General features: G+C 37.9%; 1 protein-coding gene across 2 annotated transcripts in view; it reads left to right on the top strand.

Annotated features, from left to right (window-relative positions):
* LGR5 (leucine-rich repeat containing G protein-coupled receptor 5) overlaps positions 1 to 18,873 on the top strand; it is a 56,234-nt gene that overhangs the window by 30,382 nt on the left and 6,979 nt on the right. For both annotated transcript variants that reach the window (XM_010139196.1, XM_010139197.1), the window contains 11 exons: positions 1,239 to 1,454; positions 4,131 to 4,202; positions 7,123 to 7,191; positions 10,106 to 10,177; positions 10,992 to 11,063; positions 11,177 to 11,245; positions 11,394 to 11,465; positions 14,353 to 14,418; positions 14,633 to 14,704; positions 15,572 to 15,643; positions 17,525 to 17,650. In XM_010139196.1, the coding sequence (XP_010137498.1) occupies positions 1,239 to 1,454; positions 4,131 to 4,202; positions 7,123 to 7,191; positions 10,106 to 10,177; positions 10,992 to 11,063; positions 11,177 to 11,245; positions 11,394 to 11,465; positions 14,353 to 14,418; positions 14,633 to 14,704; positions 15,572 to 15,643; positions 17,525 to 17,650 (978 nt within the window). The remainder of the gene's footprint in view (positions 1 to 1,238; positions 1,455 to 4,130; positions 4,203 to 7,122; positions 7,192 to 10,105; positions 10,178 to 10,991; positions 11,064 to 11,176; positions 11,246 to 11,393; positions 11,466 to 14,352; positions 14,419 to 14,632; positions 14,705 to 15,571; positions 15,644 to 17,524; positions 17,651 to 18,873) is intronic.

The following is an 18,873-nucleotide window of genomic DNA, read 5'->3' as shown; positions in this document are numbered from 1 at the left end:
GCAGGAGATAGAATGGACTTGACATTTTACATGACTGTAAATGAGGAAGCAGCTTTAAATAAAGAGATTAGTATGCCTGCCACAAAGAGTATTGCATTTCTCTCAAACAGACTGAATTTACATTGTGCAGAATTACTTCTTTGTACCCTGGGTGTGGCTGTTTGTTCCGTAATGTTTTCAAACATTTATTTAAATTTATTTCTGTTTCACCATTCACTTAATTACTCCTCCATACAGACATCTTCAAGAAAAGTTTTAGAGTGTGGCTTTCATGTTCTGAACAAGGTACAAGTCACTACATACATTAAAAGCAGAAAAAGTGTATCAGAATACACGTCACCACCTGGATGTTTCATGAAGTTTCAGAAAAATGAAGCAAACTTTTAAATCTTTCCCTGAAAGTATCACAATGGGAAAGCAAAACAGAGCAAAAGCAAAAGCCAGTGAATATACAACATAATATTTTCAGCACCAAATATGCAAAAGCTTCAGTAGATTTAATCCTTATTTATGTGAGTGTGAGAGCAAGATACCACCTGCAGATTCTGAAGAGGTCCAACGTTCAGTTGAGCTCCCTCTGTTGGCTCTGCTGCAACTGAAGTGTATTTAAAAAGTTCTTTTTCAAACTAAATACATCACATTAGCAAAACTAATCTCTATTTTAAAAAAACATTTTGGACCACTACTAAAAAGTGTGAACCTCAGTGCTCATTAGAATCATTGGAATAAACAATATGTAAGGAAAGGTAAAACAGGAGCAGTCTCAAAAGTGAGTTTTATTTTTGGCTCTTAGAATGGGTATCTAGCGTATGGAAAACCAAATCATCACACAGCTCACTGATTTAGAGGTTCTGAAAGAGACTCTCTGACTGAGTTTCTTGCACTTTTTTATTCCATCCTTGCAAATAATTGGGAAAGGAAGCAAATTCATCCCCAGTCTATAGAGAGGCTCTGCTCAAAAGTGATCAGCGTGTGCTCTCAATGAGGTGATGGCTCCAAAGGAGAGCTGTCTGTGGATAGACAGCTGACAGGGAGACTTGTAAACACGATGTGACGTCTCAGGGGAGAGGCTGCGAGCAAGATGGAAATGTACAATCTCCAGGAAATGAAAAATGGATGTGGCAAACTATGTCCATCCTTTGGAGTTGTGTTCTTGGTGATAATTTCTGATACCCATTGTGTAAGTCCACTGTTCTTTTCTCAGAGTCAATTATTTTCTCTATTTCTTTTTCTCCTAGACGACTGGATGCCAACCACATCAACTATGTGCCCCCCAACTGCTTCAATGGCTTGGTTTCCCTTAGACACCTGTGGCTAGATGATAATTCTTTGACAGAAATTCCCGTCCAAGCTTTTAGAAGTTTACCAGCACTTCAGGCAATGACATTGGCACTGAATAAAATTCATTACATACCAGACTATGCTTTTGGAAACCTCTCTAGTTTGGTAGTTCTGTAAGTTTTATTGATTGCTCTTTAGACATAACCTCAGTTTCTTTGCAGGGCTTTGACCTCTTTGTGATAAATATCTTGAAGATGCTTTAATTACTTTAATAATTAAATATTCCCCTAGTCCCTCCCCAGTTGGTAAATGATAGATAAATAGGTATATACATTGGTTAATTGTCTCTTTTCTCTTACAGTCTTAATATTAAATTGATATCTTGGGGCTGTAAATCCTCAGTTTTCCTTCTGCATTTGCACTAGGTTTAGTGACATTCCTTTACCAAGCAATCAGTTTCATTGGTTGCAGAAAATGTTCTTTTAGAAATATAAATTAAGTTTTCTGGATTGTATATGTACTACAAACCAAATTTTAAAAAATTATCTTGGAGAAACAGATTTTTTTTTATCTTCCTACAGTTAAACTAGCATTTGTTAAATCACTTGTTTTGATCTAGCTTAAAAGTTTCCATCTCCAATAAAGAACTACGTAATGGGATTAAAAAATCACCCTATCTGGTCAGCAAAACAAACAGGAAGAGGTGAATTGTGTGCCCTCTAAGACTCTAAGGCTGAATGCGGTAAGATTAGAAACAGGAACTGAAAGCTTTCTGGGTGACTTGGAAAGAATGCCGTCCAGTAGAAAAAGTGTGCACTTCCCTTAATAGAAAGTATACGTAGTTTTGTTATGTTTGCATACGAGGTAAACTAAATGAAACACGCGTAGCTCACACCAAAGTCTGCAAGGTACACTGTGGAGCATGGTTTCAGCTTTTTATCTTCTGGGAATGTACCAAACGGAAAAAATTCTAGACTGGCTGGAGAAACTGAGATGGAGAAGTTATTTCGGGATACTTTGGAAAATGTTAGTATTATTAAAGAGAGAAGAATATATTCAGAGCTTTACAAGCTGTCTGAAACCAGTCTCTAAGACACTCACCATATTTTAGCATATTCTAGATCCAGTGTAAGCACTGAACCTGGCACACACCAGGGTTCTTCATTGACAATTATAATCGTCGTCTCTGGCTAGTGCTTAATATATTCATATAAGCTTGTAGGGTATCAAAACCACGGGTAACAGCTGCTAAATCTTTGCCTTCTGTTTACACTAAGTATCAATCCCATTCAAGTTAAATGGAAAAAAAGTGGATGGAGTTGTCATTTGACTCAGCTTCTAGGCTTAGCTCAGTAATGCTAAAGACAATCTCTTGTCTTGAACGGTGTTCTCTAGATTCCTACCAGAAATATAGTGATAAGAGAACAGTTAAGAAATGCAGGAGAAAGTTATTTCTTTTCATGCTCTGATTGCTTCTAGTCCATTACGTTTCCTTACTTTAGTCTGCCTTGCTTACTTATAATCTTCTGGGCTTCATATTTATTAATAATTGAATCATTCCTCACGATCAACAACATCTGATATCTTTGGCTTATCAAAATCTTTATGTTTTGTTCTGCTTTCTTCTGTTTGCTACTCTATACAGTCTGACAAATTTTCAACTCAGTGCAAAAATGCATGGTCAGTTGGAGCAGGTTTGAAGCTTGCAGTTGTACTTTTCATACTAACTAAAGTACTAAAAGTCAGCATAGACATTTAAAAAAAAATTGATACGGTTTCTTCCTAGGAAAGGAAAAAAAACCATTTTGCCATGAGAATATCTGCCTTTTATGGACAGATATGTTCATTTTCTATAGGTTCTACAGAATGTGCAAAGAGCCTCCAATCTTTAAGATTATTTTCAGAGCAGAATGAAGCTTTGAAGGGAAAGTGCCTGGCAGTCTCTCTCACAGCCCTTTTAAAGTTCTACTCCCTTATGTTTCCTCCACTGTAGGGGTGGAGAGTCAAGAATAGAATAAAAGGAAAAATCTACTGGGAAAAAGGCATCCTTTTTAAAAAAACAACCTAAAGTGTCTCCAGGTTGTATCTACTCACATTAATGAGCTTCACACAGAGTGGGTTTTTTTCTGTGTTGGTCTAAAAGGCTTAGAAATTGGCAGCACTCTGAGCCTTCAAGCGGGAGTAATTGGTTGAAATATATAATGAAATTACTTTCAGTTGCTAAACATTTGAGCAACTAATTGTTGATTTTTATAGTTTTAAAGGAAGGCAAGTTACAGCACTTTTAAGATTGGTTGGTTTACTCATCTCAGTGAAGCAAAGACTTTTTTTACTTATGGCTCTGTGTTTTCTTTAATTCTGCAAGCTTAATGCCACTTTCCTGTCTGCCGTATTATCCACCTTCTCATCTGCTCCTGTTCTGTGCCAAATCCTCTAACACCTTCTGAATATACATCTTCCAAATATACACCTCACAGCCCACACACAGATTTTAAGACAACATGTTAATTAATAAGCACTGGGAATATTTCTGCAATTTCCCAGTATTCAATATGCAGACCCCAACCTGGAACTCCAGGATACACGCTTTTTAAACTGTCTAGGTGGTTTCAAAACAAATCCCTTCTATGAAACCAAATGGAAGCCTGTGTGGGTGGGAAGATAACAGGACAAAGGAGGGAGGATGGTGGAGGTGCCTTCTGTACGTACTTTTGCAAAACCATGACTTGCATATAATCAGTGCATGCCTGAAAATAAGTTTCTTTTGATTTAACCATCAAAATGTTTTGCGTAAGTCTGCTGTGTGTGCAGTGTGCTTTCCTGACTGCGGGCTTAATGTTCCCCTGCAGACATCTCCATAACAATAGAATCTACTCCCTGGGAAAGAAATGCTTTGATGGGCTCCACAACCTAGAGACTTTGTGAGTTGACCTCTTATTTGTTTCCCTTTTTTTTTAGAGTGTTTTCATTAATATTGTGAAAGAATAAAAATAGCCTAAAAGCCAAGTGTGGGTTTTGGCTTGCCTAATCACTACAGGATCTAAGTGACAGTTTACAATGACTCTGTGTAGCAAATCCTATTTTTGACTGTAAAATTAGTTTGCCTTTTTAATAAGCATTGTCAATTGATAAATTGTGTGAAGGACAGTTGAAAACTGTAACTGAACATTGAAAAAGAAGTGGCTATTCATGAACAGTTGTGTTTGCCTAGTTTAGTACTATTTATTTGTCTTGTTTAATCAATAAAGCTAATAGCGAGGTTGGGAAATTGTCATAACGAAAACATTCAGAAGCTGTCTCTCCATAAAGAAGGGTTATAAAATTAGATGTTATTATGTTTTTGATTCCTGGAAAAAGTGAAAGTGCCAGGTAGCTAAATGATGCAGGAAGGAAGAGAAATGTTTCAGTTAGAATTATAGAATCATAGAATAGTTTGGAAGAGGCCTTTAACGTTCATCTAGTCTAAACCCCCTACGGTGAGCAGGGACATCTGCAGCTAGACCAGGTTGCTCAGATCCCCATCCAGCCTGACCTTCAATGTTTCCAGGGATGGGGCAGCTACCACCTCTGGGCAACCTGCTGTGCCAGTGTTTCACCACCCTCACTGTACAAAATTTCTTCCTTAAAACTAGTCTAAATCTCCCCTATTTTAAAACCTTGTATCCAAGTTTTTTTTCTTTAAAGAGCCCTGATAAAGAATAGCACTAGTAAAAGATTGACATTTCCTCAAGTTTTCATTGTAGTTCTGTCCAGACTGATTAAAATTTTCTTGAGTTTTCTAACAAATAATTATACAGAACGCCAAACTGGGACACAGTGCTGATGGTTAGGACAAATCATTTCGCTATGGTTAGTCAAATAAAGATGTTGTCTGCTAGAGGACCCCACAGACCCCCAGAAGTCTACAGGAACAGTAAAACCTTGCAAATTCTGCCCCCTGCCACCTGCCATAGTCATAATTTTCAAAGATTCAGTATTTCACCCAACCAGAACAGGCACTAAAAGGCCTGTTACAAGGAACAAACAGACAAAGCTTCAAACATGAATGCTGCTAGTCTAAAGATAACTATTCACTTTCTCATCCATAGAACTATGTACTGTCCACTTTCATGATTCATTAAGATCAGAAAGCAAGTTTTGTGTTTGTTTTTTTTTAATCACTAGTTTTGATTACATTGACCCTTTGCCACTGAATTACAATTTTGACTTTTAGCTGGCTATGAGTTGAGAGGAAGTCCCCTAGTGTAGCACCAGAAAGGGGGACCAGAAGGGGCAAAGGAAAATGTAATTGTTTGTTTTGTTTTGTTAAGTGAGATTCACAAGGCACTTTGACAAAAATGGGGAAAATCAGAACAATGGAATAAGTAATTGCAAACCCAGTCCCAGCCACCTGGCATGAGAGAGATGAAAACATAGAGGACAGTCAGGAACCTGGGAATAAGTGTAGATGCAGATACTTCATTGCCACAAGAGAATGGAGCACTTGCCTCAAGCATAGTAATTGTGTACTGTATAGACCAGTTTCCAGACAGTTTCAAGATAATCCAAAGAGATCTCAGTGTAAATGATGGATGGCAGCTTTAAGATCATTTATTTGCATCAACATATAGGTCTGGAAACCACGTATCACTGGAGGGCAAAACCAAACTGTACATGCCTGTAATCTCTTTTTGTCAATAAGCAAGAGAGAGAGATTTACAAGCAGGAAGGAAAGCCTTGTTGAGTTCAGACAGCAGTTTCCTGCCTGCATTACTTCAGCCTGATGCTATTTCAATTTCAGTCTATTGTAAACTGTGATTTGTGTTTTCCCTATTCAAAAAGGCAAAAGCTAAAGTTTTTTGTTTTCAGACTATATTCATCACAAAGCAGTGCTAGAGAGCATCATGGTAAACTGGCATATCTCAATTTTAGTTTCAGATGTCTTCTGAATGCTAAAGTGTATGCATCTCACGCTGAGGGTAGAAGGAGGCTTATGGTGCACTCAGCCTACCATAATAAAGTCTAGTTGCTGCTGCAGCTAGAGCGGGTCTTAAAGCAGCAGTCGCTACTCCAGCTAAACCATCACTTTGGGTAGAAGGAGGCTTATGGTGCACTCAGCCTACAATAGTAAAGTCTAGTTGCTGCTGCAGCTAGAGCGGTGCTTAAAGCAGCAGTCGCTACTCTAGCTAAACCATCATTTTCACAGTTCGTGTGGTTAGAAGCATTCTCCATATGAATATTGACAAATCTTAAAATTAACAATACAGTTAATGGTAACGTTGAACTTGCTGTATGTTTTCCCACTTGTTTTAGGCAGAGGAAGATTTCCCCCAAACATTTTTACCCTCCAAACTTCAGTATCTCTTATTTTTACCACTTTACCATTGGGAAAGTTTTCTTCAGAGTTTTTTTAATCATAAAAAAAATCTAATATAACTGGACAGTAAATCAGAAGCAAATAAAACCTTTATAGTGAGATGCATTAGCCATGTAAAACGCAGCTCACCGTACAACGTTGTTGAATGTTCTGCTTGAAAGACTTTTTTCCCATTAATAATGAAAAAGATGAGCAATTTACAAAACAGTAAATCCCTTAGCAGGATCTGAATCCACTTATGTTTTCTTTATTGAAGAATAGCTAAGATATAACCAAAAATAGGATGCTGATAAAAAATAGGAATGATAATGTGCCCTAAATAGTGTTTGTTGGAAAACATCCGTACACTTTTGAGGATTTCCTGGCTTTTGGCTGTATGTATTTGTTCAATGCAAGGAAGATGATATTTCATTACAAATGCCAACAATTCTATGTTACCCATTACGCAGTGCATAACTTAAATAATAAAATCTATTTTCACACAGAGATTTAAATTACAACAGTCTGGACGAGTTCCCCACCGCTATCAGGACACTAACAAACCTAAAGGAACTGTAAGTACAGAGCTTATATTAGGAAGGAGGATGTTTTGACTAGTGTGTGATTATTTTTTTTTTTAATGCTGGTGATTTTATCGGTCATCCGTAAAAACTGATATCCTAGGAAAAACTAATAAACATGCCAACATGCATAAAAGATCGTTTTCAACATTCAGTTTAGAGCATTCAAGTTCTGACAACTTCTGTACTGCCTTGTGCGGTGTTTTTTTTTTCCAAAAACTTCATTCTTGGAATACCGTAAATAATAAAAACAATTAAGTCACTCTGAGTCCCAAACGCAACAGTTGGATTTTGCAGGCAATCCAATATATCACAGTCTTCTAATCTAAGAGGAGCAAGGCATGATGCCCTTATTAGTCCATCAGGTGTAAATGTCTTTATCTTCTTCCCTCTGTCCCCCCATTACATTAAAGCAGTTTCAATATAAAGAGTCCATAGTAATGCTGTAAGTAAAACACTTCTGGATACACAGGCATAGTTTGCATTTAAAAAAATCAACCATGAAAAGAAACTGGCCAAGTTTATTGTAAGAAACAGCTGAATTATAAAAAAAAATGAATTAAATTATATTCACACATCACACACACAATGTACACATCCGTATGCATGTTCAGAAATCTTTCCATTTAAATTATTTATCATGGTACCATCAGCATAGATTTTTTGGGAAAAAGAAGGGCTTTGTATACTAGCTGGATCTGGCTGTACCCCTGATACATCACAAACTGATCTTAAAGCCGCTTTAAGTAGCTACCTGGGATATTTTCCAAAGCAGGGATCCCCAGGCAGTGTTGACTCCAGCTCAGCACTTCCAGTGCTGGCAGAGTGCAGCTCTGGAGGAGGGCACGGGGCTATGAGTTTCTCAGGCCACCTGTTCTCAGCTGCTGTTCTGTCATCTGTCAGCTACAATAATTGGTATGAAATGCAGTGGCCTCGAAGGATTGCCTTTTTGCTGACCTCTGGAGTCAGTAGCCAAATGTGGATAATCCAGGTGTGCTGTAAATAAACCTTGCCCAGTCCAGCAAAGTGCCTCATGTGCTTGAGATTACTTACTGGACCCCTTAGGACTTCATCTCTAAGTATCAAACTTAGTGTTTCAGATAAGATCCAAGGTGCAAGAAATATTTGGAGTGTGAAATTGCAACCTGACACCCCAAAGCCAGCACAGACCATGAGACTGCGTGCTTCAGTGCTTTGTTTGGGCCCTGGAAGTTGATCTTACAAGCACAAGGAGTCTCCCTTGTGTCTCCCATGTTGTGCATGCCCTGCTATTCTCACCCAAGTGGGAGCCCAGGCCCATGGAGGTTCCATCTGGAAGGTCCCTGGAAGGGACCTCATTTCTCTCAGAGTTTGTGCCTGAGCTGAAAACACAGACTATGGCTCTTTGTCTACAGCTTGGAGGAGCCGAAGACAGCCAGTCATCACTGGAGATCTACTAGCAAGTGGCCAGCAAGTCAGGACCATATCTGTTTGATGCTACAGGGACACCACTGTCCCAGATGCTCTGCACTTCAAGGAGGAAGTGTAGGAGTAGTTATCTCTCCAAAGAAAGTGGCTATAGCTGTTAGCCAAAGTTAATGCATACATAATGTTTTCCATACTGGATTTTGACTGGATTTTTCCCAGTGTTGGCCTTATTATAGTCTTTTTACCCAGGGATGCAGATAGATTTTACTGCTTCTTTGCTCAGTGTGTGAACTGACAGGCAATAAACTGCCTTCAGTTCAGACAGGGTGTATTGCTTGGGTACAGTGCCCCAGGACACAGGCTGCAGCCGTGAGTAGTCACTCTTCTGACCAGCTCCGAAGTGCTTCAGTCAGGCTTTTCTGTGCATCAGTGCGCTGGAGTCTGCTTTTCTGCCATGCAAGGAATTCCATTCAACACAGACACAAAACTATGCTGTTTACTGGTTCTAGATTAAATGGGAACCTAATATTGCTTATAGTCTGCATCTGCATGGATGCAGTTTTTGTTGCATGCAAAAGAACTAGATCGAGGGATTCAGAGCCGTGCTGTGTAGCTCATCAGCTCAGCAGTAGCACAATGCCTAAACAAGTAAAACCAATAATGTGGACTTTTCAAGTAATGGCCAAGTATACTTGCATCAGTGAACAATTCGAGGCCATCGAAATGCGTAAATTTAAGCTTGGAAGCCTTTTTCATACCCGAATGAGCTAATGGGAGTTTCCCACACAAATCATCATTGTTCTTTTGAAATCTTAGTTGCTTCTTTTCTTTTTCACAATGGAGAATTATTCATATGAATAAAATCCAGTAATTAATAATGAGACAAGGATTTGGCCCTCTATCCAGCAAGCACAACTACACTTGATAGTTTGTTCATGTCCACATTTAAAATATGTAACAAAAAGGTAGTTGTGGGAGGCTCAGTGTATTAAAATAAAATTTATAAAATCATGTACTTGACAAACTTGTGCAATACATTATTAACCCAGCCAACTAAATAGTTGCAGTTTAACTTGTACAGGGTGAAATATATATACTATTTTATTGTAATTTATTTAATCATTACCATTTAACTATTATTTTTATTACTTCACATGTGTGTGTGTATTTATATTAAATCCATATACATACACACATACATTCATAGATACATGACATACAGCTACAAAGCTGTTTCCTACTGAGGGCAACTGAATTTTAAAATGCCATTTTGCAGTTTACTTCATCTGAATGGTTTTATTCATTTAGAAAAGTGCAGAATCGGTGTTTTGCTTTTCTTTTGCTTTTTTCAGAATTTTTTGTCTTATTCCAGAAAACAAGGACATACCTTTACATACAGACACCTTTCTTATTACCAAAAAAATAAAATGTTGTGCATTGTGAATATGGATTGTGCCATCACTTTTTTTTCTTACTGTGTAAACCATTTTTCCTTTTATAGGGGATTTCATAGCAATAACATCAAGTCAATACCTGAGCGTGCATTTGTGGGTAATCCATCACTTATTACAATGTAAGTGGTAAGAGTCCTTTAATGACTCTTCCTACTAGAGAATGTGGAACTAAGTATTGTGTTCGTGATTAATTATCAAACAAACAGCTCTTCTTGTGAGCTTACTGTGAGGCACAACAATATAGAACCAAACAAGCTTGTATCTTTCCAGCTTCATGGAAAGAATGGCAGTTTGCATGTCCTGTTTAAGGGAAGTGAGTAGCAGCCTCTGGCCTTTGACCCTTTATTTTAACTCTTTCTCCAAAGTCTCTTAGCATTACTGGCAATACAGAAGCTAGCTAAGACTATGGTTGATGGATTCCAGTCTGAGTTCCCGTTGTCTTATATGAGAATGCATTTAATGGGCAAACCTCAAAATAAGAAATTGTAAAATAAATGTAAGAAAAATAGTGACTCATCTTGAACAATATTATTCTATGTGCAAAACCAGCATGACCTGAGAAGTGCAAGGGAACCTATTCTGAGTCGGTGAAGTTCTGACTTCTCCACTTGCTAACCTTAAACTTGTCTGAGGTCATTACAAAATTATTCATATTTGGATTTCTATCTTTGCAAACCTGGGAGGAAGAGGGAGTATTTCGTTGACTGCTTCTGGCTTTAAAACCAAGAAAACAATGACTATTTGAGTACTCAAAATGTGAAATGGATGGGTGTAGATTAGTGAGTGAGAAAAGCCCAGAGGTGCACCTCTGCTATAACCAGTCTGTGATTTATCATAGAGAGTTTACTCACTTGCTTATAGTATAATCATGTAATATATTTAAAATCTTTTAAAGTATTTTTCATAAAATGCCTTTTTATCCTTTTGTTGCAGACATTTTTATGATAACCCTATCCAGCTTGTTGGAAAATCTGCCTTTCAATACTTACCAGAACTTAGAACTCTGTATGTGTTTACTTTTTTTTATTACATTATTTAATTAATTTTTATATATTGCACTAGATTGTCCCACACTTCCCTCACCACAGTTGTACTGAAGTGATGTTTTAAAATTCTAGGACCTTAAATGGTGCTTCACAGATAACAGAGTTTCCCGATCTGACAGGGACTACAAGTCTGGAGAGTTTGTAAGTGCTAGAGAAGTACTTTTGCTTTGTTTTATTTTTTTGGCTACTGTCTTATTCTAAAGAATGTCCTAAAAACATATATTTGGTTTGCAATCTTTAAAAAGTAATTTTTTTATCTTCTTTTTTTTTTAATTCATACTTTCAACAGGACACTCACAGGAGCGCAGATCACCTCTCTCCCCAAGTCAGCTTGTGACCAGTTACCTAATCTTCAAGTGCTGTAAGTTTCAATAAGATTATTAACATTACATTAATGCAAGAGATTAATGGACAACTGAAGTCATTATGATTTCAAAATTACCCAATTACTGCTATTTCTGTGTATCATGTTACTTCTTAGGAATTCAGCTCAGGGAGCAGGCCCCTGTGTTACTCAAAAAGTTCACAACCCACTTATCAGTCAGGATTTCCCATATGTTGCTCAAGAAGATAATAACATTGCTTATTTTGAGGAAAAGGTAAAATGGTTCTTGATTTTGTTTAAAAACAGAAACAGAACTACCTTATTTTCATTCATTATCTCTCTTACAGTAGTCTGGGTTTTTTCTGCACTGAGGCAGATAATTCAGTGACGTGAATGGAAAATATAACTAAGGCGTGCAATTTTGAGTCCCTGTTATGCTCCTCTTTTAGTTTCTTTTCCAGACAGACGTAAGTAGCTGACTGAAATTTTAATAGACTGTTGCTTGGCATGGTTGGGGCATAGTTTTTATACTAAACATCTAATATTATTTTAGCTTGCAAATTTCCTTGGAGTTTGCTTAATCACTAAAGAAAATAATCATTGTCTCCGCATCTTTGAGAATGAGCCAACAGCACTTTCCTCTATGTATTACATCACTAGGAATTTATTTGGTATTAGTTCTCTGGCCAAATTGAAATAGAAGTAATTATAACACGATTTTTGAATACCAGTATGGATGTGCTGAACATTCCCAGAAAAAATTAAGTTTTAGTTGATGGACTCACTATACCCATTTCCAGAATGATAAGATGGAAACAGAGTTCGTTGCCAGAAGGAAGTCTGCATACAGGCTTACGTTTAAAAATGTTCTGTATTACTCAAAAACAATAAAGAATCTCAAAACAGAAGGCAAATAAATGCTATAATAATGAATAACTTGTACGGTCCAGAGTAGGACTGTCCATTGGAAATTCATGATTTTGGTTTGTGAGTATCACTCTGTATATTAGAGCTGATACTTAAAAGGCAGGAGGGAACCAAGTTAACAGCAATTTCATGTACTCAGAGTTGGTCTTGGCCCATTCCCATCAAATTGGAGTGAGCCTACCAAGCCCACACTCAGGTTTGCACATTAGTTTTGCCTGTGCCACAAAACATAACGTTGTGCTGTACCCCACAAGTTACTTGGAGACTGCAATCTTGAAGGGGCTTCCTGCCCCAGATACGTCCACAAACACTACAAGCACAAACACTGCTTTGAAAGACAATTTGTGCATCCTACCTAGTCACTAACAGTTTCAAATGTGGATTAACATACACAAAGGCTTCCTGGGTGTCTGCGCACCTGCAGTATAAAGGTGCATGTGAGAACATGGTCTCAGCAGGCCTTGAGACTCAGCATAGCTGAGTGTGCACCTCAGCACGGAAACCAAAACCACTTGCCCTCATGTATTAACAAACTGGGAAAAAACACCTTAAAAATAAAACTGTAAAATGCTTCTTGGAGCTCTAACAGAAACTGAGGGGAGAAGGGGTTTGGGCTTTTTGGGATTTTTTTTTACCATGTGTGAAGAGAGAGTGTCAGTATGTACAAAATTCAAGCTGATAACTTGCTTTTAAGATGATCTAAGTCACAGATCTCTCTATGGCTTGACAGAACAGCCGCAGTCTGTCAGACATACCAAACAGCTTTTCCCTTGGCCCAAAAGCCTCCAGATCACTTGAATTCTCCTCTGTCATGCATGATTTGGACCACAGAGTACCTGTGAAAAATACAAAAACAGAGGCCATAATCTTCCCTGCTGTAACAATATATATAGATAGATAGAGAGATGGTGGCCTTTACGCATAGTAAAAGCAGAGTGGAAGACCTTAAAAACACGCACACGCCACTTCCACAAATCGAATTTAGTATAGGACCCTGTTGGAATAAGAACAGTGAAAATAAATGGGTGGAGTTGCACCAGTTTCAAAGAATTTGAAACAGGAATGAAAAGAGATTACTATTTTACAAGATAATATTGGATAACTGTGGAAAAGGACATTTTTCCTAGTTATAGGCATAGGCTTTTTTTCTGTGTCCTTTTCACTAGCAAATTCCCCATTCACTTTTCCCTGAGCAACATGTATATGTAGGATGAGACTGTTGGGTGCTGTTGGGTAGTGGGGGTGGGTGTTTGGTTCCATTTTTTTTTCCCCTACAGTTTCTGCAAATTGCCTGGGCTTGGTTTTGATTAGTTATATTATACTATAAATCAGTCCAGATGTTTCAGTTATTCTGTAATTTGTTGAGTTTTGGCTCAAGTCTTTCTAAAGCTTTTTTTTTCCCATGTACTGATTGATTTCAAAGCTAGTTCCAATTTTAACTATTTCCCTCAGTTACGAGATGTAACAGTCTAAGGACCAGAGGCAATAGTGCTTAATTAAAAGTTTAGAACAGAAAGCTGATTACAGTCCATTGTGATTATTACAGAAAAATACAGAATCTTCTCTGAAAATATAGGAGTATATATACTTAGGAGATTATTTTAAATGGCTTAAATATTTGTCAGAATTGAAACATGATGAATATGAAGTCTGTGATGTAAATCCAATATTCCCTGTGAGCAGATGGCCAATAGCGTTACTGTAAAACACTCAGCAGAAGTCTACACTTCAGGCAGGAAATCTTCAGACAATGCAAGGAATTTGCAAACGTAGGATACGGAGTTAATACATCTTGCCTTTTTCCCTTCTCTCTCCTCCTCAGTTAAAAGTCAAAATCTGACAGATGAGAGATGATAAGTAAGTGTGCGCATTTCTATTCTCTCTGAGTGTGGGTAAAAACACGTTCTTTTAGATTGAGCTTGAAGGTAGACAATGAAAGTTCTTTTTCTTTTAACATTACTTTGATGTTAATCTTGTCTTGTCTTGTGTGTTACAGAGATCTGTCGTATAACCTGCTGGAAGATTTACCCTGTTTTACTGCATGTAAAAAACTCCAAAAAATGTAAGCATCAAACTGTCCTAAAAAGCCTAAAAAGAAGCATCTATATACAAATGTGTTTGAGCATCAGTAACTTGGTTATTGCTGGCCGGTTTGACATATCCCAAATACATACCCAAACACACTGTACTGAAGTGGGTTGTAAACACAATCTAACACACCCCAAAGTGTCCTCCAAGTGCCTTTGAAACTGAGGAGATTCTTGTTGCTATTTCAGTGACTTGCATCACAATGAAATCGGTGAAATCAAAGCAGACACGTTTCGGCAACTGGCTTCTCTTCGGTCTCTGTGAGTACAGCCCTAACTATTCACTCAGATTCTCAAAAACATGGGGTATATACTGTCTGCTCGCTATATGCCCCAAAACATCCTTGTTTCTGTTTTTCCTCACTTTGATCTTTCACCTATTAGGTCATAACTGTGAAAGGAGAACAAACATTGTGAAGTTTAGCATCTGCAGCAATGAATTCAAAGGTGTAAACTTAGAGCTATAAAAGCTGTTATTTCTAAATGTTTCTGATGGAGGTGGAGAGAGGTACTGAGCCAGAGTTGGTATGTTGACAGGTTCATGTAATAATCAGCTCTAGAGAGCTTGAAATCTTTTTATAGAGAACAGTATCTTAAGAAATAGAGTCCAGTCATATGCAGCTTTCTAGTTTTCACACAGACGCATGTGCTAGCATTACTCATGGTTCTAAGTTTTTCAGGATCAAGCCCATACCTTTTTTTAAGAGTTGTTGTCAGTCCTTTCGATTTTTCAGGAGTGGTGAAGATTGAGATTAGGAAGGTAAGCCTATCGACAGTGGATTTGCTGTTCTTAGTCACATCATGAGGACCTTTTAGAAGAAGTCCATATAGTGCACCCTTCTTTCTGGTGCCTTGGGAAGCTGTGAAGCAGACTGAAAATAACTGCCTTACACTGTAGAAGGCATTAAGATGTTTTAAGAGTCAGTTTAATAACTAACACCATTAACGGACTAACATCATCATTTAAAAATGCAGAAAAAGATTCTGCACTATGAGATATGCTGAAGCTTATTGAAAATATTTGCATGTAATTAATACCTTTTTTATATTTAGGCCTCCTTATCAAGTGTATGAAAACTTCCATACTCACTCAGTGGGTATGTAATTTTCCACTCACTTTTCTTGTAGGGATTTAGCTTGGAACAAAATTAAAATTATTCACCCCAATGCCTTCTCCTCTTTACCATCTCTGATCAAACTGTAAGTATTTGTGTCTTTTTTATGTTCAAATTTTCACATTTTTCTTGCAAGAGCATACAAAAATTTGATAACTTGGTGTCCCAGCAGACATTGAGGCTTTTCTCTATTCTAGTCTTTTGGTCTGTTGAATGCACATCTAAATTCCTGCTTTCTTGTACTTCACCAATTCCCATAGGTGTTGTGGCAAAGCTGTGTATTACAATGTGTGTAATCAGAGTGATTTGGAGTCCATGAAGAATATCAGAGCATTTTCCTTCCCTTCAGTCAATTTGTTAGCAGTTTAGCCTCTTGTAGGAGTGGGGAATATTTCCTGCTAGTTTTGTTTCCAGATTAGGGAACTGGACTGAAAACTAAATAAGAAACATTTTCCAGTACTCTTCTTTGTTTAATCATTCCCCATTTGACAGAATAGTTTTTCTTCTTTAGCAAGTTCATCCAGAGTAGTTAGTGGTCCAAACATCAGCAGCCAATTTTGCAAGCCTTGTTCACAGACACTTCTCAGTCCTTACTAACTTTTTCCTATTTCTCACTTCACTATAATGCCTTTTTAAGGTGAATCCTTGAGGCATTGGGTGTATGGGGAAAACATGAAAAAAAGATCCTCTGGAGTCATCCTGCTCTATGGTTGTCACAAAGATGCTCTGCTGGGCATTTGCTCACAGATAATCCAGTAGCTGCTGGGAGATCTAAATCTGGAAAAGGGTATTCATTTCTGTCAAAGTGCAAAGAGTCCCTTCTGAATGGTGCACTGTCCATAAAGACAATATTGGCTATGACAACCCTTTTGGGGCCTTCCTCAGAACTTTGTGAGGTGAGCATTAAATTGTAGCTTCTGTCAATAGCATAGAATGGTCAGTGAGGGTTAAAGAAAAAAGCCCTTTAATACACACACAGAGAGAGTAACACAGTCTACCAGTGTTTCCTGAAATGCTAGTCTCTAGTCCTGCTCTGACCAAAGTCAGTGGTCGTTTTTACCTTTGCAGTAGGACCAGAATTTCACCTTTTGGTATTGTGAGCAAGAGGGCACACCAAAACAGATAGGTAGAAGACCAGGCCATCAACATACTTTATTTTATGTCTACCCTTTAGATTTCAATAGATAGTCCAAGAGACAGGAACTTTCCTTTTCAGCCTTGGGCATAAAAGCATTTCAGTAGCATCAGACTCCCCTTCTTCCTCCTTCTTGACTGTTGGCCATCTTAAGTATTGCAGTGTAGGTAATTGTGAAGAGAACTGAAGAGGCTCATGGAATAAATGGGAGAGGGAGAAACAGATAACAGAATACCTCTGAACTTACCCCTCTGATTACTTTTTCATATCTCTTTGATCACTGACACTTTTTCATTCACCTGTTTTACTTTTCCCAAGTTACGAATCCATGCTCATGTGTGCTGTCTTCCCTCAGCTGCTCAGACAAACCTCAGCTTAGAACTGTCACCTTCATGTGCTCCAGCTCAGACCTGTCCTACCCTGAAACACACGTCTTCCCTGTACATCTGCTCCCTGTGGAGCTTTCAGGGCAGCTGGGCCCACTAGCATCCCTCTGAATCTTTTAAACTGTGAGAAGCTGTTCCTGTACTTTAATTCAAACAATCTATTGAACAGATTTTAAGTTCATTTGCTATTCTCAAAACCGGCACTATGAATGTTTGGAGTCAAAATTTGGCACTTAGCTAACTGCTGGATATTGCTGTCAGCTTTCTGCTAGACACATAGGTGCATACTCCTGCAGCTTTGCTGTGCTGACTGGGACTGGAGCCTCAGTTTAATGCAGTCATTTTTGAGTTAGAAAAATCTAACCTGTTTTTCCAGTGTGACACTTCTAGTCCTGAAGAAAAAAAATGAAAACACATAAGCTGATTTTTATTTGCTGTTATGCAGGGATGTGTCATCCAACCTTTTGTCCTCTTTTCCTGTGACGGGGCTACATGGTTTAACTCATTTAAAATTAACAGGAAATCATGCCCTACAGAGTTTGATATCATCTGAAAGTTTTCCAGAACTCAAGTGAGTATATCGTGAAAACTAATAAGCCACATTTTTGTCCATGTGCAATGGAAGGTGTGTCAGTGTGTAATGCATGTTACTTCGTATTGTCAGTCTTTGATCTGTGCTATTAGAACTAAAGCAAATATGATAAAAATTATAGACTTCTTTTATTGTGCTCACTTTTAACTGAAGAAACTATGAAGGGTTTTGAAATATTAACCCCAGTACTTGCTTAATATGAGCCACATCTGCTTCCTGGTGATACACTTCAAAAGCTGTTAAAACAATATTGCTAGCAGCTTAGCGATATGTCTTTCTACTGGATTGTGCTTACAGAACTTCCATTACATTTAATGAGAACACAGCAAGTATCAAGGGAAGAATATACTCCTGAAATTCCAAAATATTTGACCTCTTTTGTTTGAACATGTTTGTTCTGTAATCTTTCGATTAAGATTCAGATGATACTTTGCCGTTATTACTAGAACATTTTGGTGCTAGTAATTTGCTGTTGGATGCTTTGTGACACAGGAAGGAAATGTTCTCTAGAGATCATTTGCGGCTCTGCAAGTCACTGTATCATCGTAGAGAAATCACAATGAAGAGAGTTTTGCCTCTGACTTCAGGGTATTTGGGAGTATCTCCCAACTCTTCTTTGATTTTTACATTTAAAACAGAGGATGCCAAGTGCAATATATATTTTTTCCATGTTTTACTATAAAAGCTTTGATAACTTAAAATTTGAAACAATAACACAGTATGTGCAAAGTTACAGAATCACGGAATGGTTGAGGCTGGAAGGAACCTCTGGAGGTCATCTTGTCCAACCACCCCTGGTAAAGCAGGGTCACCTGGAACCAGTTGCCCAGGGCCAGACAGCTTTTTAATATTTCCAAGCATGGAGACTCCATCCTTATGTCTTCACTAGATCTGTCTTTTGCACTGGAAGAATCCCGTGAATCTTAGCAAGCAAACAAATCAAGGAGACATTACCACTAATGAAAAAGACTGGAGTGTTTGGAGTTATCAATAAGGGAGGGACCCACACTAGAACAGTTCTATGATGGCATGTTAATATAAACTGAGAGAAGAGCTGCAAAAAATGTTTCCAAAGTTAGGAAACAATACTATAAAAGTCTTAGTAAACCAAGTATTTGTAGTTTTGCACAAAGGAGATTGGGCAGTGACTTCATCACAGTGTATGAAACTACTTTATAACATAAACATTCAAAGCACTAGAG

This window comes from Buceros rhinoceros, unplaced genomic scaffold, assembly GCF_000710305.1.
Source record: "Buceros rhinoceros silvestris isolate BGI_N320 unplaced genomic scaffold, ASM71030v1 scaffold47, whole genome shotgun sequence".
NCBI lineage: Eukaryota > Metazoa > Chordata > Aves > Bucerotiformes > Bucerotidae > Buceros > Buceros rhinoceros.
Note: the sequence above shows the minus strand (reverse complement) of the source record. Positions and strands in the feature narration are given on the sequence as shown.